At 46.5% G+C, this 21,052-nt stretch overlaps 1 protein-coding gene across 1 annotated transcript; it reads right to left on the bottom strand.

Moving 5' to 3' along the window:
* Window positions 1–1,666: 1,666 nt before the first annotated feature.
* On the bottom strand, window positions 1,667–18,330 carry DMAC2 (distal membrane arm assembly component 2). The gene is made up of 6 exons (XM_035120774.3): window positions 18,247–18,330; window positions 12,671–12,861; window positions 10,771–10,851; window positions 8,612–8,739; window positions 5,948–6,110; window positions 1,667–2,200 (listed from the first exon to the last, which is right to left on the bottom strand). Exons 1-6 carry the CDS (start codon window positions 18,283–18,285, stop codon window positions 1,981–1,983), a joined length of 822 nt encoding a protein of 273 aa, XP_034976665.1. The 5' UTR covers window positions 18,286–18,330; the 3' UTR covers window positions 1,667–1,980.
* Between the last annotated feature and the right edge of the window lie 2,722 nt (window positions 18,331–21,052).

Raw genomic sequence — 21,052 nt, forward strand, 5'->3', positions numbered from 1 at the left:
CATCACTGTGTTTTCGTCAACAGGCTGCCGACCGCACAGCTCAGGTGCTCAGCATGTGAGGCTCTAAGACCGAGTGCCATCAACAAGAGGCAAACTGGCAGACATGCCGTAAGAGGGCAAATGGCGGGTGGTGCCTCTGGCAACAGGTGCAAGCGACTGATTTGAGGGCAGTCAGAAAACAAACAATCCTGTGAGGATGAGCAGGACCAGCAAGCAAGGATGTGTACACATGGCTGCACAGAAGAACAAAACAGGAATCAAAGTCCCTTTCTTCTTCCTCTTCTTTGCCTTGCAAACTGTATTCCTGGCACAGACTCAACAAGGCCGTCTTCCAAAGCCGGTGGGAATGCCAGAGGGGTGCCTGTGAGGCCACTTTCATTGTTACCAGACAGCTCCAGTTCATTTTGGACGCAGCCATGTTGCAGGACCCCCTTCCAATGCCAGAAAGCCTTTGTGGAGCCTCCCTCTTCAAAGGCAGTCTACCTCTGAATGCCAGGTGCTGAGAGATGACGGGGAAGGCCGGTTGCCTTTATGCTCTGCATTTTGGGGCAGGTTGGTCTGTTAGAAACAGCATGCTATACTAAGTCAGCCTTTTTCACATCAGACATTCCAGATCACAATAATACCATCTGTCCAAACCAGCACAACAGCTGTTTTCCAAAACATCTAGAACAGCACCAGTTGGAGAAGGAAGCAATAGATTTCCGAGCACAATTCAAAGTGTTGGTGCTGACCTTTAAAGCCCTAAATGGCCTCGGTCCAGTATACCTGAAGGAGCATCTCCACCTCCATCATTCTGCCCGGACACTGAGGTCCAGCACCGAGGGCCTTCTGGCGGTTCCCTCGTTGCGAGAAGCCAAGTTGCAGGGAACTAGGCAGAGGGCCTTCTCGGTGGTGGTGCCTGCCCTGTGGAACGCCCTCCCAACAGATGTCAAAGAGGAAAACAACTACCAGACTTTTAGAAGACATCTGAAGGCAGCCCTGTTCAGGGAGGCTTTTAATGTTTCATTTTTCTGTTGGAAGCCGCCCAGAGTGGCTGGGGAAACCCAGCCAGATGGGCGGGGTATAAATAATATATTATTATTATTATTATTATTATTATTATTATTATTATTATTATTATTATCATCAATTAACTGAACTATTTGTTGCTAGGGGGCTGAAAGTTCAGGACACCCAGGCTATTTTATACCAAAAACTTCAGATGGGGCTCGTCAACGTGGGACGGTGGCCCATCTAAGAGAAGGGGAACTCTGATCCTAACCCTCTGCTGCCTTGCAGGGTATCTTTGGGAGAAGAAAAGGCTCTGGAGTAAACCCTACACAAATCTGAAGTTGTCCCTAAGGCAGCTGGATGGTGCCTTGTACGCCTCTTTCCATCAACTCCTTGGCTGGTGCCAAACATCTTGCTCCTCTTTCCATTGGACCGTATCAGAGAGGGGGGGGTCTGGTCAACTGAGCAGCCAGGACCCCCATCCACACTGCCCAGGCTTGCGCCCCAGGGAGGTCACTTCGGTGCTGCTAACACAGCCGTTCGACTACACCCCCGGAGGCGCACTCCATTGCCTTTCGAGACAGACAGGTGCCCACAACAACAACTCTGATTCTGGTGTGCTCACCAAACTTTTTAAAAAAGGGAACGATAAAAGCTCAGAGGTACACACTGCCAGAATATGGAGGGTCTGTTTATTATGTGGAGGAACATAAGGAAGGTGAAATCACCGTATATTCTTTAGAACAGGGGTTGGGAAACGGTGTTGTTGGACTCAAAGTCCCATCATGCCTCAACACCAACCAAGCTGGCCGGGGCTGATGGGAGCTGGAGTCCAGCAACACCTGGAGGGCTACAGATTCCCCATCCCTGCTTTAGAGCAACCACGTCTTTTGTTGTCTTTGTGTCGCCATTGTGGGAACGCTCAGATTTCTTTGGGTGGTGATGGTGGGGGGGGGGGAAGAGTCTCTGAGACGCGGCCCTCCCCATTCAAATGGAGACTCCTCTCTTTTTCTGGCTTCCAGCACTTCCCTGCTGCTGCTCCTCTATTTCGCCTCCATGTCCGTCAGAGTCCAAGGGCAGGTCCACCCCCTCGGGGTAGTTCATCCCCACAATGTGACACCGAGGCAGCATCTCCTCCAGCCGGATCCGAACCAGCACTTTGTGGCGGACGGAGGGCAGGTCGGAGACGTCCAGGAACCTGAGATTCCTGAAAGGACAAGGGAGGGAGGGTTAATAAAGCCATTTCTACTGCACTCCTGGCCTTCTGCTCAGGATCGTGGCTATGATCCCTTCATGCATCTTTACCAACAGAGGGGGGGGAGCGAGGAGGGCATTCGGCAGAGTTGTAGTGATGTATGGAAGTGAGAGCTGGACCATAAAGAAGGCTGATCGCCAAAGAATGGATGCTTTTGAATTATGGTGCTGGAGGAGACTCTTGAGAGTCCCATGGACTGCAAGAAGATCAATTCTGAAGGAAATCAGCCCTGAGTGCTCAATGGAAGGACAGATCCTGAAGCGGAGGCTCCAATACTTTGGCCACCTCATGAGAAGACTCCCTGGAAAAGACCCTGATGTTGGGAAAGATTGAGGGCACTAGGAGAAGGGGACGACAGAGGACGAGATGGTTGGACAGTGTTCTCGAAGCTATGAACATGAGTTTGACCAAACTGCGGGAGGCAGTGCAAGACAGGAGTGCCTGGCGTGCTATGGTCCGTGGGGTCACGAAGAGTCGGACACGACTAAACGACTAAACAACAACAACACTCAGCAGTAGATTAAACATGCAAAGCCATAATGGGGGGGATTTTAATGAGGGCTCCAGTGTGTGGCCAATTAATCATTTGCAGCAATCGGTTGACCGCATCCTGGTTGAGTAAAACAGTGCCCCCAATTAGCTGAGCCAAATACTAATTTAGCCTTTATGAAAACTAATCTTAGCCCTTATGCAAGATGGCAAACGTAATCTTATAACAGAAGGGCAAGGCCTCTCTAACTCTCACACACACACACACACACACACACACACACCATGTCTCAATGCAAGGATGTTGTTTCATTTAAAATACGGATGCAGAAGAGTGTTCATAGTTAGGACCCACGATTGAATGGTTTGTTTCACGGTTCACCATAGGCTGGGTGGAGGGGTTATGTTTTTATGTTTTATGTTTTTATGACCCTGAATCCTTGAATATCCTTCAGTGTGATTTCAACAAGTTTATGCGATTATTTTTTTTATTGCTATCGTGTTTTTATTTGGGTTGGAAGCCGCTTCAGGACCTTCTGCAGTGAGGAGAGAAACATAAATTTCGTAAACAGAGGCCTAAACTAGGGACTCACACCCAGGGACTGAATACAGAATCCCTTGAGGTGCTTCCTGGGTTGTGACAGGTCTTCCACCAGTGTTGCTCCATCGCTCCCCCTCAGGTGATGTTCATTGGCTGGAAGAAGTCCTTTGAGTGCCTCTCATGCGGATGGATGGATGGACGGGGGCGTTGCAGAAATGTCTATTTTGTACATGGCTGGAATGTAGCCCTGTTGTGCAAAGGTAAAAGCCCCATCGGCTGCCCTGCCCACTTTTTGCCTCTGCCCCACCCATAAGGGCACGTGTCCACTGGGCTGAAGAAGAACTGCCCACTCCCATTATAAAAAAAAAAAATACTAGAGGCAAATTTAACCAATCGACCTAAGGGTTTTTTTTAGCTAGTCTGCAGGGCTTCAGGTTAACTTATATGACCCACTCCCATGCATTTTTTTAAAGCTTGCTTTGTGTTTACTCTGATTATATATATATATATATATATATATATATATATTGCATTTTCTACTATATTACTTATTTGATCCTTGTAAATCACTTTGGGACTTACGAGCAACGCACAAATTCAACAAACCAGATCGGCTAACTTTCTGGCGTATTACTAAAGCAGAGAATTATGAAGGGTGCGAAGACACAGTGCCTCTGAACGTGGAGGTTCCATTTAGCCGTGATGGCTAACAGCCCTCGGCAGGTTGGCTGCGCCATAAATGTTGCTTAATCCCTTTTTAAAAATAAATAAATAAATATACACCCAAGCTGGTGTATATTTTGGTGGCAGGGAATTCCATAAGCTAATGGCAGGTTGTGTGGAGAAACATTTCCTTTTCTCGGTCCTTCTGAAGTTCCTGCCATTCAGCATCACGGGGCAGTCCTGAACAGCCGTCCCGAAACCACCGAAAGGGGAAATCAGCTCTGTAAAACTGGCGACGCTGTGGGTGCCAGAGAGCCTAAAGGAACAGCTCATCTGCAATGGCCACACCCTGTCCTGACTCAGGGTTGCAAATCAAGGAGATGCTCCACGATCGGAACCTCTTCCAGATTGTCCTGATTCCCCAGTTGTCTCTGCCTGACTCACGGCATCTTTTAAAAGTGCTTCCCTCGCCTTTCGGTCCGCGTGGTTTAGATCGGGGACAGGCAAACCTTTGAAATGCTTCCGGACTACAACTCCCATCATCCTTTGCAACTCTTGGGAACCGTAGCCCAACAACTTCTGGAAGGCCACAGGTTCTCCATCTGTAAGAAGAGCCTGCGGGGTCAGGCCAGGGGGGCCTTCTAATCCAGCCTCCTGTTCTCACAGGGGCCAACCAGGGGCCTCGGTGGAAAACCACCAAGCAGGACTCGAACACAGGTGCCCTCTCCCCTCCTCTGGTTTCCAGTAACTGGTATTCAGCAAACACTGTTGCCTCCAGCTGTGGAGGCAGAGCCCAACCATCACCTTTCAGATCAAGGGCAAAAGGTGACTTGAGCAGCTAAGGGCAGGAACATATTTAGACAACTAGGATCCGAAGCCTTCCTTGCAAGCTTTCAGCGCCAAACGTTCTTCCACAAACTCAGAGTAATGGATTAAAACTGGTACACATTAAAAACTCGTGTGTGTGTGTGTGTGTGTGTGTGTGTGTGTGTGTGTGTGTGTGTGCCAGTTTTAATCCATTACTCTGAGTTTGTGGAAGCATGTTTGGCGCTGAAAGCTTGCAAGGATCCTAGTTTTTCTAAATATATTCCTACCCTTAGTTCCCCTTAGTTTGTGGGGGAAACAAACCATAAGTCTGGACTGGGCGTCATGACAAACCAGACCATGGCTTGTTTCCCAGCAGTAACAGGAGTGTGTGCTTGCGTTTGAGAGGGTGTGTGTGTGTGTGTGTGTGTGTGTGTGTGTGTGAAGTGCTTGCAAGTCAATTTTGGGAGCAGTGCACTAGCACATCAAGCCATCATTTATTTTAACTAAGGATTCTTGAGATTATTGTGAGCCAGGCCATTGCCTGCCGGAGCCTTAGGCAACAACCTGCTCTTTCTCGCTCCGGGCAAGGCGAATGAGGTGATGGCAAGGCTTTCAAGTTTCACAACTGTCTCTCTGGCAGGCCAGCACAGAGCGGCCATTGCCAACCAGGTGCCCCCCACCCAGATATGCTCTGCACTACAACTCCCATCAGCCCCAGCCGTAGACTGGCACAGAGGAAGTCTGCAAATCCACTGGGTCTGAATTTTTGGGAAAGTGGCTTTGGGGGCTGCTGTGATGGCCTCCGGCACTTTCCAAATGTGCCAGTACAAGCCACGGGCCAGGGGTCAGCTTCTCCTGTTGAACTGCAGCCTGAAGGGGGAGAAGGCGTTGTGACTCCACCTGCAGCTGATCAGCCTTCGAGGACACGGAAGAGAAGGCACTGATGACAACCAGCTGGCTTCAGCCTTCTTAAACACAGCTCTCAGCAGCAGTCAGGTGCTGGAAACAACGCCTGTGGTTCCTGGCCCTGCCTTGCTGCTTCCTGCTCTCCATTTGACCCTTGGCTCTGTGATCATCTGCATTGCCTGACCTCTGATTTTGTACGTGGATTCTGCTCTCAGGCAAGAGTTCCCTAGAGACTCCTAGCCCCTGCTTGCTAGGCAACGGGACTCGGACCCCCTTGACTGACTGGTACTCACTCGAGCTGGTGGAGGCAGGCCAGCCCCCTCTCAGTGACCTGCGGGCATCCAGCCAGCGAAAGCTCCTGCAGGGTGTCTGAAAAGTTGTGAAGGCGGCTCAGACTCCAGTCGTCGATGTAGGGGCACCTGCTGAGGTCCAGCTGCTTCAGGTTTCTTTGGTTGACTGCAGGAGGGAGGGCGGGAAGGAAAAGCAAGTTTGTAAACTGGCTGTGGCCAATCTTCAAATCACAGAGCTGAAAGGGACCCCCTAGGGTCATCTAGCCCAACCCCTTGCAATGCCTGCCAGCATGTAACGTGGTCCAGGCAGGTGTGTGCTCTGTGCTACAAATAGATACAAATCAGAACTCTGCAACCCTATGATGATGATGATGTATTTATTCATGCCCTGCCTTTTTCTCTGACAGGGACTTAAGGCGGCTTATGGATAAAAGTAAAAACATAGCAGCACTGTAAAGGTAAAGGTAAAGGTACCCTTGACCGTTAGGTCCAGTCGCGGACGACTCTGGGGTTGCGGCGCTCATCTTGCTCTGTAGGCTGAGGGAGCCGGCGTTTGTCCGCAGACAGTTTCCAGGTCATGTGGCCAGCATAACTAAGCCGCTTCTGGCGAACCAGAGCAGCGCATGGAAACGCCATTTACCTTCCCGTCGGAGCAGTACCTATTTATCTACTTGCACTTTGACGTGCTTTCGTACTGCTAGGTGGGCAGGAGCTGGGACCGAACAACGGGAGCTCACCCCGTTGCGGGGATTCGAACCGCCGACCTTCTGATCAGCAAGCCCTAGGCTCAGTGCTTTAGAACACAGCGCTACCCGCGTCCCTAGCAGCACTGTAGCACCTAACAAATTTACCGTGGAGGGGTGGTGAGGGGGAGGGAAGAGGTGTTGCCCAGAGCCCAATTCTATCAGATGCATGGTGGATATTTGATGATACATTGCCGTTTCCTTTCCTACACCACCCCTCAACCTAAATGATTGTGTATCACCAGAAAAAAAATCACTGGCTACTGCGGGTCAGTTCTGTGTCCAGGGCAGCTGTCTACCAGCTCCATCTAGTATGCCGACTTGAGACCCTGCCTGCCTGCGCACTGTCTTGCCAGAACGGTACGTGCTCTGGTTATCTCCCACTTGGACTACTGCGATGCGCTCCACGTGGGGCTGCCTTTGAAGGGGACTCGGAAACCACAACTAATCCAGGATGTGGCTGCCAGACTGGTGACTGGGAGCGGGCGCCAAGATCACATAACACCAGTCCTAAAGGATCTTCACTGGTTTCCAAACACAATTCAAAGTGCTGGGGCTGACTTTTAAAGCCCTAAACGGCTTCAACCCTGTGTACCTGAACGAGCGTCTCCACCCCCATTGTCCAGCCCCCACACTGAGATCCAGCTCTGAGTAGCAGCTCCCTCACTGCAAGATGTGAAGTTGCAGCTTTAGTGGCAGCCGCCTTGTGGAACACCCTCCTGTCAGATGTCAAGGAGATAAAGAACTACAAAACTTTAGGAAGACATCCGAAGGCAGCCTTGTTCAGGGAATGTTTTTTAATGTTTGATGTTTTATTATGTTTCTGTGTTGGAAGCCACCCAGAGTACCTGGAGAAACTCAGCCAGATGGGCGGGGTATCAATAATATAATTATTACTAGTATTATTGAATTTTCCTGTTAGAGCAACCATCATACAAAGCTATGTTGCGACTGCACTTAGAATACCGTGTGTGGTTCTGATCAACCTCACCTGGAAAAACTCGCCCTGCTTGTGCCCTGCTAAGGGGTTGGGCTGGTGCAAACGGGACGAAGAATGCCAGCGTACAGCTCTAATTGTGTCACCTCAAAAAGGAGATTGCAGAGTTGGAAAGGGTTCAGAAAAGCGCAACCGGAAACGATCAAGTGGGATGGAAAAATTTCCCTAGGAGGAAAGTTTGCAGCGCCCAGGGCTTCTTAGTTTGGAGAAACAGCGAGGCGACACAACAGAAGTTTGTAAAACTACACGTGGCCCGGAGAAAGTGCGTCGGGAAAAAGTTTTGCTCCCTCTCCCTGCCGCATTAGAACTAGAACTCGTGGCTGCATTTTTGAAGATTCAGGACAGCTAAAAGGGAAGGGCTTCTTCCTGCACCGCTTTTCCAGAGCTCACAGAGAAGAGGGACCGATTGTTAAACCACTCTGTGAAGTGTAGTTCTGTGGGGAGAATGGGATCTCCTTACAACTCTCAGCACCCTTAACAAACTACAGCTCCCAGAATTCTTTGGGGGGAACCATGGCTGCTTAAAGTGGCGTAAGAGTACATTTAATGTATTGTGTAGATGGGGCCCAGGAGAAAGTGGTAAGATCAGTAAGGGGAAGGCGTATCCTTAGAGAGAGGGACAGAGGAGGCCCAGATTCCTTATCTTCTGTGATGACCCTTTAGCTACTTTTTAAAAAAGAAGGTTACGAAGGTGTGGGGGATTTAACTAAAATTGGGGGATTTGGGGGGAGGGGAGGCTTGCAGATTTGATTAACAGCCCCCTGTCTTCTCCCCCAATAATTTAACAACTGCTTGAAACTGCTGTGGGGTAGGACGACGGATAAATCTGAACCCAGAGCCTCCAGCTGCCTATTCCTACAGCGAGGACAACACAGGTTCGTCCACCTGAAAGCCCTCTGAACACTCAAAAGCACAACGTCTTATTACCCAGGTTATCCAGGCCGTCGTAGTTGATGATGGTGCCGCTGAGGTCGGCTCCTTCCAAGCATGCCTCTTTATCGTGTAGGAAAACCAAGCCGCCCTTATTGTCCTCCCATTCCGTTTTCCCCTGGAGCCTAAAACAAAAACCATGTTGCTTTGTTGCTTTGACACAACCCGTTCTTGTAGGTGGTTCTTTCACGGGGCAGCTTCCACAAAAGGCAGGAAGCAGGTGGCGTCTGTGCGCACGAGGGGTGTAAAACGGGCAGGATGGTTCAGATTTCAGAATCTGGCTTTCTCTCTCTACGGAATTTGGGTGCTGGCATTTTTTGTAAGACCGTTCTTAGGTTCGGACTGTTAACAAGTTCTAACTTTGAGAGAAGCTCAGAAAACGATGGCAAGGGAAAAGGCCCTTTTCTGGTCCCCATTATGGCATACTCTACCCAGTGATTTCCACCTGGCTCCTTGGCAGGTAGCACCAGGTAAAAACTTAAACCTTTTCTCAGAGGTCTTTGACTGCCTTAGGCAATACGGTTTGCTGTTAGCTGTGCTGCCAAGTTTTTCTGCTACTGATACGGAGGCTTCCTTTGTGCATTTTTTAAAATTGCATGTGTTTTTATGCAGATCAGCTTCTACTGCAACATATTTTTACCGGTTAATATCCAAGTGAAGCCAGAACTCTTTCTTTTAGGGCTAATGGACATACAATTAGAAAAAGATTATGGACAATTACTCCAATATATGATTACTGCGACGAGACTGCAACACTCAAAAAGATTGAAAGACGCAACCTTACCCACTATAGAACAGGGGTGGCCAACTCCCAAGAGACTGCGATCTACTCACAGAGTTACAGTGGTGCCTCGCTAGATGAATGCCCTGTAAGACGAATTTTTCACTTAACGAAGAGATTTTTCGAGCGGAGGTTGCCCCGCAAGACAAATTCGTTTTACGAAAAATTCGTCTAGCGAATCGCGGTTTCCCATAGGAATGCATTGAAATTCAATTAATGCATTCCTATGGGCAAAAAATAAAATAAAAATAAAATTCAATGTATTCCTATGGGATTCACTAGACGAATTTTTCGTTATACGAATTGACCTGTGGAATGAATTAAATTCGTCTAGCGAGGCACCACTGTATAAACTGGCAGTGATCTACCCCCTTTTGGGGGGTTCAAGTCAAAGTTGTTGAGCTTCTTTTAGGAAGAAGGAAAGCACCATTTTTGGGGGGTGCAGGGCAAAAATGTTGAGCCAGTGATCTACCAGTGATCTACCTCAGACGTCCAGTGATCTACCGGTAGATCACGATCTACCTGTTGGACTTGCCTGCTATAGAAGAATGGCTGATAAAATTATTGGACTGAGATGGCTAAGCTAACATGTGTAATTAGAGAAAAATCACCACTAACATTTGTTAAGGATTGAAAATTTCTTAGGGACTTTCTGCCTGAAAGAGAAAATGAACTTTTAATATCTGGATTTTAAGACTAAAAAAATGCTGGTTTATAGAAGAGAGAATGGTTGGATCTTAAAGAATGAAAATCGTATGCAGTTGCAGAGAATTCTTTTTTTTTCTACTCTATCTTTCATTAGTTTTTTCGTTTCCTTTTCTCTTCTTTAGATTTCTCCTTTTCTTGTACTTTCTTCTTTCTGACTTTGCTCTTTTTTATCTCTATTTTATCACAGCATATTATGTAAAAAGATACTTTACAATGGGTATGTATTTCTGTATATCTCTGAATAAGTATCAATAAAAAAAATGTTCGTTGATAAATTTATTGAACAACAAAAAAAGGGGCAACGTATTTTTACCTATGCTTTGTAATACATTGTATGTATTTTTGTATAACAAGGAACAAACAAGCTCAGCAAACAATAGCTACAGTTGTTTTAAATACTTTTCTCTCTCCTTTCCTGAGGGGTTTCTAGAGGTGGTTTTAAATGCATGTGTGACTGGGATCAACAAAATGGCTCCCGCAGAAAACTGGCAGAACAAGCCACCCTCCCAGTTTTATTCTAGCTGCCTTGGGCTATAAAACTGGAAAGAACATCAAAGAAAACACCAAGAGGGAATCTATAGAGGCCCTCAGGGGATCAAGAGTCTCTGAGAAAATCCTCAGGTAACTCCCACAATGCAGTGCTTTGGCCAGAGCACGTTTGACATACCTAATTCTTCCCTTCAAAGCCAGGACAAAGAGGCAAGCTGCGATATTTTCCCCGAAATGGTTCTTCGCCTGGATGTTGTATCTGAGGGTCAAGTTGGGACGTGTTAGTCGTTCAAACCACTTGTAACCATCTCTTTGTCGTTCACCCGATCCCAAAGCGAGAAACATTAAAGCAGGGCATTAAAACAAAACAAAACAAACGTGGTCTAAAGCTACTCTGAGGCGGTAGGCAGCTCCCTTTATGACGTTCATTTTTCAACCGCTCTTTCCTTTCCAACTTTCATAGAATCATAGAATCATAGAGTTGGAAGAGACCACAAGGGCCATCCAGTCCAACCCCCTGCCAAGCAGGAAACACCATCAAAGCATTCTTGACATATGCCTGTCAAGCCTCTGCTTAAAGACCTCCAAAGAAGGAGACTCCACCACACTCCTTGGTAGCAAATTCCACTGCCGAACAGCTCTTACTGTCAGGAAGTTCTTCCTAATGTTTAGGTGGAATCTTCTTTCTTGAAGTTTGAATCCATTGCTCCGTGTCCGCTTCTCTGGAGCAGCAGAAAACAACCTTTCTCCCTCCTCTATATGACATCCTTTTATATACTTTGTCTCCATCTTCCTCCGCACCGAGCTCTCCAAGGGCAGTACTGAGACGCAAGCAAGGTTGGAAACTCTGATATACAGTGGTACCTCGGTTTAAGGACACAGTTGGTTCCAGAAGTCTGTACTTAACCTGAAGCATACTTAACCTGAAGCGAACTTTCCCATTGAAAGTAATGGGAAGTGGATTAATCCGTTCCAGACAGGTCCGCGGAGTACTTAAACAAAGTACTCAAACCGAAGCGTACGTAAACCGAGGTATGACTATATAAGCTAGGCGCCAAATGGCTCCTTAAACCGGGGTTACAGTTGGCAAAATGGAACGCCTGGTTGCCATTTTGGGGCCAGAGGGCTCGAGAGTCATATTTTTTCAATACAGCACGACTTTTTGGTTCCTGAAATGGATTCTGCAGCTGAAGTATCACGGGTAGAATTCTACAGGAGGCGTTGCTAGTGTGTGAAAACAGTCCAGACCCAAGGATCCCCAGCCAGGCTATCGGACTACAACTCCCACCATCCCTTCCCTTTGGCCATGTCGGCTGGGGCTGGTGGGAGTTGGGAGCTGAGCAATGCCTAGAGCAGTGTTTCCCAACCTTGTGCCTCCAGATGTTTTGGGACTACAACTCCCATCATCCCTAGCTAGCAAGACCAGTGGTCAGGAATGATGGGAATTGTAGTCCGAAAACAGCTGGAGGCACAAGGTTGGGAAACACTGGCCTAGAGGATCACCTCTGGTCTAGAAACTGTTGGAAGAAATGGACATGGGTTAATTTCCTTCATGGGCAAAATCACCCCATGTAGGAGGTAGGGCAACATGTGCAAGGTCAGGGAAGTCAGTTGCTATATAGGGGGCACTGGGCCATTGCCGTAAGTCATTAAGGCATGAGTCTGTCCATGAGCTGGAGTCTGTTACGGCTTAAATTGCTGGAGCAACAGAAATACTTTGTGCTTGTATAGATCTGTACATTTGCATGGAGGTGGTGCATGTGTGTCGGCGGGATGTTCTCCACCCCGCCCCCTTCCGGGCCCGAAAATGGTGCACACATCTGTGGTCACACGTGCCTTGAATGTGCATAGGTGGGGAGTTGCCTGTATCTGAATCTCCAAAGCCTACAAGCTGTATATATATATCAGCACCCAGAACTGTATTACTGAAGCCTTATCCTCTGCAGCAGTAAAGTGTCTTGGACCTCAAGCTGCTTCTGTGTGGTGATTGGAACTGGGGACGGCTTCTGCTAGGTGGGTCTCTCACCTGAGATTCCCAACAGAAACGTTCCTGAAAAACACGAGGCAGGGGCATATACCTGTTTTTCCTTTGTGCGTTCCATAAACTTAGCCTCTTGCTAAAGTCTACAATGGTTTCGACGTCATAGAAGCGGTCGCACAGGTATTGGAGAAACTTGCTTTTCACGGGACCTGGAGTCGGGAAAGTTGATTTGCTCCTATACCGGAGGCTGGTGTAACACAATGAGACGAAGCCTCTGCTGTGCCGGAACTGGAGAAAGAACAAACCAGGGGTAGGGGTGGGAGAGAGAGAGAGAGAGATATTTGGAAAGGAAGACACATTTTGTCAAAACATTGCAGTTTCTTTGCCTCATTCCTTCTCGCATCTGCAACGGGAGGTTGGAAATGTAACGTGACCATTTCCAACATTAACACAATAAATCCTTTTTAGGGCACCGTTCTTCCACTTTTCCACTTGTAAATTCATTCTGCAATATAACTCTCCATCTAGGGCTGGGCGATATGTGGTTTTCAACATCACAATATATCACCAGCTAAACATTGCGATATACTGATATATCACGAAATCTGAAATAAGCTTTTCCCCCCACATTGTGATTTTTGCATAGCACATATACACACACGCACATACATCATGATTCGCACTACATCACCAGGTCAAAAATTATGAAACCAATATCACAATATGGACTTCAAACTGGTTTGGTATGATCTATCACCCAGCCCTACTGCCACCATCCCTGGCCATTGCTCATGTTGGCTGGGGCTGATGGGAGTTGGAGTCTAAGAAAATCCTCTTCCCTGCTTTTTTAACCATGTACAGTGGAACCTTGGTTCTCGAACTTAATCTGTTCCGGAAGTTTGTTTGACTCCCGAAACCGAAAACCAAGGCGCGGCTTCTGATTGGCTGCAGGAGCTTCCTGCACTCAAGTGGAAGCTGCGTTGGATGTTCAGCTTCTGAAAAATGTTCAAAAACCAGAGGGCTTTCCTGCGGGTTCTCGGCGTTCAGGAGCCGATTTGTTCGTCAACCGAGTCATTCTAGAACCAAGGTTCCACTGTATCTTGGAAAAGCAGCCGCTGGGAAAGCCATAGCAGTGCCTAGCCCACCTGGTAGCTGTCAAAGCTGGAGCAAGGCCCCCTCCGTCACAGGATGCCCCTTGGCTCCTCCGTCACAGCAGTGTGGGTGCCACCTGGTCATATTTTAAAGGGATCCCACTTCTGAATTTGCTCATTCTCCTCTTTGCTGTCACATCCCTCCCACTTTTTGCATCATAACAGCAGCCCGGCTGGATCAGACCAAAGCAAGTGCCTCTCATCCAGCAGCTCAACTTCCCACAGTTGTCAACTCAATGCCCCCAGAACATGAAAGCAATAACCCCCACGCAGTTTGTGAGCTCCCTACAACCATTTGATTGGCCCCTGTGAAACCCCACCTCCCATGCCCCAAACCAGATGGGATTGGAAGAAACCATTTTGGTTTCAGGGGAGGAGTTGGGTGGGAGGAGTTGTTTATTAGGTTTAAATACCGCCCTTCATCATAAGATCTCAGGGTGGTTCACCGAATGAATAACAGGATAAAAACAAAATTAACAAAATCCTTCCAGTAGCACCTTAGAGACAAACTAAGTTTCTCATTGGTATGAGCTTTCGTGTGCAGGCACACTTCTTCAGATACACTGAAACAGAAGTCACCAGATCCCCACATATAGAAGGGTGGTGGGAAACCAGACTGTTTATGACTGTATTTGGTCTTACAGGAAGAATTTACGACTGTTTACGACTACAAATTGGTCCCATAGGAAAAGCAACGGGTGAGATGGCTAGAGATAGCTTTATCTTGTATAATGAGATAAGAATCCAATGTTTTTATTTAGACCAGGTTTCTCCGTGGTTCTAAGTTTGGTGATAAATTGCAGTTCAGCAACTTCTCTTAGTTGGTCTCTAAGGTGCTACTGGAAGGATTTTTTGTTGTTGTTTGTTTCGACTACACTAGACGAACACGGCTACCTACTTGTAACTAGGATAAAAACAAGCAATTAGTAAAACAAACAAATGAAAAAACCAGCGAAACAATAACTCCCCTTCCCACAGACACATTTAAAAGGATAGAATCATAGAATCATAGTTGGAAGAGACCACAAGGGCCATCCAGTCCAACCCCCTGCCAAGCAGGAAACACCATCAAAGCATTCTTGACATATGCCTGTCAAGCCTCTGCTTAAAGACCTCCAAAGAAGGAGACTCCACCACACTCCTTGGTAGCAAATTCCACTGCCGAACAGCTCTTACTGTCAGGAAGTTCTTCCTAATGTTTAGGTGGAATCTTCTTTCTTGTAGCTTGAATCCATTGCTCCGTGTCCGCTTCTCTGGAGCAGCAGAAAACAATCTTTCTCCCTCCTCCATATGACATCACTTCATATATTTGAACATGGCTATCATATCACCCCTTAACCTTCTCTTCTCCAGGCTAAACATACCCAGCTCCCTAAGCCGTTCCTCATAAGACATCGTTTCCATGCCTTTGACCGTTTTGGTTGCCCTCCTCTGGACACGTTCCAGTTTGTCAGTATCCCTCTTGAACTCCCAGAACTGGACACAGTACTCCAGGTGAGGTCTGACCAGAGCAGAATACAGTGGTACTATTACTTCCCTAGATCTAGATGTAATACTCCTATTGATGCAGCCCAGAATTGCATTGGCTTTTTTAGCTGCTGCATCACACTGCTGACTCATGTCAAGTTTGTGGTCTACCAAGACTCCTAGATCCTTTTCACATGTACTGCTCTCAAGCCAGGTGTCACCCATCCTGTATTTGTGCCTTTCATTCTTTCTGCCCAAGTGTAGTACCTTACATTTCTCCTTGTTAAAATTCATCTTGTTTGCTTTGGCCCAATTGTCTAATCTGTTAAGGTCATTTTGAAATGTGATCCTGTCCTCTGGGGTATTAGCCACCGCTCCCAATTTGGTGTCGTCTGCAAACTTGCTCAGGATGCCCTCTTGTGCTGGTCTCCAGTCTATGTAGATCTGGTGTCCTCTCTCTCTCTCTCTCTCTCTCTCTCTCTCTCTCTCTCTCTCATCCTTTCTTTGCCTCCTTCTACACCCACCCACAGAAATATGCCACAATTCCAATTTTATATGCACAAGCAACAGTTGGCCCTCCTGATGAGCCCATCTTGTTTCACCAGGATTCAGATCTGGAGTTCTTACATCCAGATCTGTCAAACTAGGGTTGCTAAACCGGCCAGTGTAAAAAAAAGAAGAAAGAAAAAGAACTGTGTGGCAAGCGAACATCCCCATCTGCTAATGTCTGCAGACAACAAGCTGCTCATAAGAGACAAAACCCAGGAAGGAATTGCACAGCAGCAGTTTCAGAGTTACCTCTCACACTTTCTTCCTGTGCAGCCATAAGGACGAAAGAGAAGCCCAACCGTATCGGAACGTGTAGTCCATCTAGGTTAATGTTCTATTTTTAACAGCAAGCAACCAGATTCCTCTGGATGCAGTCATACCTTGGTTTAAGTACGCCTCGGTTTGAGTATTTTCAGTTTAAGTACTCCACGAACCGTCTGGAATGGATTAATCCACGTTCCATTACTTTCAATGGGAAAGTTTGCTTCAGGTTTTAAGTACAAATTTCCGGAACCAATTGTGTTTGTAAACCGAGGTATCACTGTATTTGCAGAGGTGAAACCTCTGCTGTGCTGCTGAGGTGATCTCCCAGCAGCTGCCACTTTGCAGTGAGCAAGGGAAGTCTCCTGTTCACATCTCCCCTCATAAACTCACTTCAACAATCCGCTATAGCCCTCTTCAGACATTTCGGGTGAACTCAAAAGATGGGGAGTGGGCAGGAACGTGCACACAAACCTTACAACCATACACGCATCTAGGTTTTGTTTTGGCTCCGCTTCTTTTGGCACTTACTACCTGAGTTTGCCATTAGAGGTAGCGATATTTTGATTTAACCAATTAATTACATGTAGGGCAGGCATGTCAAACCTGCGGCCTTCCAGATGTTTTGGACTACAATTCCCATCTTCCCCAACCACTGGTCCTGCTAGCTAGGGATCATGGGAGTTGTAGGCCAAAACATCTGGAGGGCCGCAGGTTTGACATGCCTGATGTAGAGGATTAGCAGCACAAGCTTAACGCTGTCTACTCAGATGCAAGCTCCATTAAATTCAACCGGGCTTACTCTCAGCTAAATGGGATTAGGCTGCAATCCTAACCGTGTTTTCCTGGGAGCAAGCCCCACTAAATTCAGCAGGGTTTACACTGGAGTAGATGTGGCCAGGACTGAGCTGTAAACCCTTTTAATTAGTACACACCCAGGGTAAGGTCAGAAATCCAGCAGGTGACTGGTTTCCTGGCAAGGAGACAACAGTGAAGGCAAAAACTCCTCCTACACATTTTGTGTCTGCCATGCAGTTGCTAACAGCACAAGAGCCCTGCCAGGCAGAAACAGCAACCCAACATTATGAAATTACATATTACGAATGCTGTACAGTACGGAATAGAATAGGTCAAAACACAGAAGCAGCATCTTTTGTTGATATATAGCACCACCAGCTGGTCGCACAGCAAACACTATTTTTGGAATCCACATTAATGAAAACAAGTGCAAACCCGGGAGTTGTAGGTGATTCAGTTTAGCCAAAACAAAATAAAGACTAGACACTCATGAACTCGGCTACTCAGAAACCAATACACATTTCTCTATTATATGAGCAACTGACCCCATGAATGACTGTACGAAAGGAGAGAGGAAGGGAAAGAGCAGCATCAACTAAGGAACCCTTTTTGCTGGGATGAGAGAATGTGCTGCTAACATCTTCCTAGCAAGGCTCCTGTGCTTTTAGCAGTAGCAGGTGTCAGGCAAAATGCAACAGGTGAAACTATCCCCAGCAGAGAGATGCAGTAATGGGGAAAGTTTCCAGCTACTAAATTATCTCTTTTGTTACAGCTGTTAAAGCACAGCCGCTCTGGTATAATAAGAAGTTGGCAAGCAACGCTGACAAAAAACCCCACATACATTAAATAAAATGGAAACATCGTCACCTGACCCCACCCCCCTTTCCCCCATCTACCTCTTTTCCCCTTTTCTTCCCAATGTCTCAACAAATGAAACTTATCTGTAAAAATGTTACAAGAGACATTGCACATACTTTTGTAAATCAAGAAAATCTTTAATAAAAATAAAATAAATAAAATAAGAAGTTGGCAACCAAGGTAACCAAAGTAGCTATGAGCATTCATCATCTTCCCCCAGGAGATGCAAGGAGTGTTGCCGGTTCCCATTTTTTTATGTCTTGTAACCTTTCCTTGCGGAAAAATTCAACAGTAGGAATAACGCCCCTTGCTTAATTTCTGTCTGTCAAGTTGCTGCTAACGGCGCGGGCGAAGAGCCCGTAGAAAAGTGACAACCGGGCAGAGCAGAGATTAGTCTGGAGGGGAAAACATCCATTTCCCCAGCAGCCACATGGAAAGCAGCAACAATAGCACATTCTCTTCTCCATGTGAAAGTAAACACTTCCTCGTTTCCGACTCCCCACCCCCGTCCTTCCAGCTCCGTTGCTAACATAGCCAAGCAAGACAAGATTTCCAGGGGGGGGGCATGCACCTCCACCAGGTCACTTACCAACATGGGCGCAGCCATCTTGGACAAGTCACGTGCCATTCGCTACGGGCACTTGAAGGAGGGCCGAAACGCCACCTATTCTCCTATTACAATGCTACTGAGCATGCGCCGTATATTCTGGGCATGCTCAAAGGTGGCAAATGAAGTCTCCTGTCGATTTCTTGCCCTTACCTGGAATTGGATATTTACCCTATTTGTTCTCAAGGCGGAGGAGACGAGCTCCTTTTAAGGAAAGAGGGCAAGACCAGTCCAAATCGATGTGGTGCTATCAGATGAAATTCATTTGATCAGGTGTTGAACATATAAAGGCTCCTTCCCTGGTTGACAACAAGACAACGTTTTACTGACTTAGCCAGGATTTCGTTCTTTTGAATAGGTGCCACGACAGGAAGATTGGTGAAACCAGGCTGGAAATTCATTTGTCGTTTTCGACATTGATTTATCTAATTTCTGCAAAATTGTGGTGATTTAAAGAAAGAATGAGGTTTTTGGAAATGTCTGCAAATGTCCAAAGGCATTGTTAACAATAATTCTTTTTAAAGTGCCTCTTTGAAGGACTCTGCATGTGATCAGAGGCACTGTACAGGTGGGTGTAAGTTGGTGTAATAAAAGGAAGGCATTCAGCACATGCTCACAAGCAAAACCTGCAATGAGTTTCTGGTTCCTCCAGGTCAGAGTGAGAAATACTATTACCATCCCCACCATTTCCTCTATCTATCATCTACCATTAATTTTTTTTGTTTTACACTTTAGAATACTCATTTAAACATCCATAAAATATCAATGACTTCCCTTCTTCTCTTTCCATAGTTTATTTTGCACATCATAAATCCCTGCATATTTTACAAAAACTAAACCATTCAGTATTCCGTTATTACATCCATCAAACTTATTTACACTGTTGGATTTATCTTAATGCTGCCAACGTTTTCAAGTGTACACAATTTCCCACCATATGTTCAATAAACATTTTCCAGTCTTCCCTAAACATATGTTCTTCTTGTTCTCTGCTTATTCTATATGTATCATCCCCACCATTTCCTTGCCCAGCTACTGTCTTAAAGAATAACTTAAAAGAATGAGTAAAGGTAAAGGTAAAGGGACCCCTGACCATTAGGTCCAGTCGCACTCATCTTGCATTATTGGCCGAGGGAGCCGGCATATAGCTTCCAGGTCATGTGGCCAGCATGACAAAGCCGCTTCTGGCAAACCAGAGCAGCACATGGAAACACCGTTTACCTTCCCGCTGTAGCGGTTCCTATTTATCTACTTGCATTTTGACGTGCTTTCGAACTGCTACGTCACAGGGATTCGAACCGCTGACCTTCTGATCAGCAAGCCCTAGGCTCAGTGATTTAACCACAGCGCCACCTGGGTCCCCTAAAAGAATGAGTAAGAAATTGCTAAAGTTGATTTGAAAGGGAAATCAGTTAGGAGGGATCTGGGGAAGTCCCAGAAATAATGGTTTGAAAGTTAGAAGAATGTTAAAAAAAAATCATAGGTACTGTTATTGTGTGTATTATCTTTTGTTTTGTTTTGTTTTGTTTTGTGTGTGCTATGTATTCTCCTTTTTTCTCGTGAATGTATAAAAACAATAAAAATTATCATTTTAAAAAAATAACTTTTCCTTAATACTTCCTTGGGCTCCACAGGAGTGGTCTGCAGGGTCAAATGTAAAGCATCCATCATTCTGCTTTCAAAAGCAGTAGGCAGATAGCTCTGGGAAGCTTACAAGTACAGAGAGACAGCCACCTGCCCTTACATGTCATTTTCTAGCATCTGTTCTCAGAGAGAGCAGGCCACATCTACAGGACACATTCAGAGGACTGTGACGGCTTCCCTGAAAGAATCATGGGAACTGTGTTTGGGGTGGTGAGAGTTCTTAGGAGACCCTACTTCCCCTCACAGATCTACAATTATCAGAGCCGTTTATGAATCAATCCCTCTTCAGAGAGCTCTGGGAATTGTAGCTCTCCTTACAAATCTCAGCACCCATAACCAATGACAGTTCCCAGGTTTTCCTGGGGGGAGCCATGGTTGTTTAAAGTAATATGTCAACTGCTCTAAATGTATGGTGTGATCTGACCTGTTTACCTGTATAATACTAATCTTAATAACTCTCTCAGGTGCCCATACTAAAATACGCCAAACAGAGAGGTGAAAGAGGTTTCTGCAGACTTAAGGGAACCCGCAGAGGTTTGCATAATTATATACCTATATCAAGGGGAGGGGAAGAGATCATTCTTTCAGCCACTCTTACTGTGGCCACAGTCATGCCATACATTTAGAGTACTATGGCGTAATTTCAAAGAGTCATGACTTCCCTCAAAGAATCCTGGGCGATTGTTTGTTTGTTGTAGTTTGTTAAGGGTGCTGAGATTTGTTAGGAGAACTACAATTCTCAGAGCTCCCTTATTCCCTTGTTTCTAGAGTGGTTTAAGAACCATCTCCTCATCACAGGGAACTCAGAGGAGAATAGGGTGGGGGGGGCTGTCCTAACAACTGTCAGCAAACGACGGATCCCAGGATCCTTTGGGGGAATCCATGACAGTTTAAAGTGGTTTCATAGTCCTTCAATTGTGTGCTGCGAATGTGGCCTGACTGTTGGGTGTTTTGGTGGGATAAAAAAGACCCAGGTGGTGCTGTGGTTAAACCACTGAGCCTAGGGCTTGCTGATCAGAAGGTCGGCGGTTTGAATCCCTGTGACGGGGTGAGCTCCCGTTGCTTGGTCCCAGCTCCGCTCCTGCCAACCTAGCAGTTCGAAAGCACGTCAAAATGCAAGTAGATAAATAGGAACCGCTACAGC

This window comes from Zootoca vivipara, chromosome 6, assembly GCF_965207765.1.
Source record: "Zootoca vivipara chromosome 6, rZooViv2.hap1.1, whole genome shotgun sequence".
Classification (NCBI taxonomy): domain Eukaryota; kingdom Metazoa; phylum Chordata; class Lepidosauria; order Squamata; family Lacertidae; genus Zootoca; species Zootoca vivipara.

Coding starts and splice junctions, on each gene's coding strand:
- DMAC2 (XM_035120774.3), bottom strand. CDS start 18,285: ATGGCACGTGACTTGTCCAAGATGGCTGCGCCCATGTTG. Junction 8,740..10,770: donor GCTTTGAAGGGAAGAATTAG/GTATGTCAAACG, acceptor TTTTTGTTTTAG/GCTCCAGGGGAAAACGGAAT. Junction 2,201..5,947: donor GCCTGCCTCCACCAGCTCGA/GTGAGTACCAGT, acceptor TTGTCCTTTCAG/GAATCTCAGGTTCCTGGACG.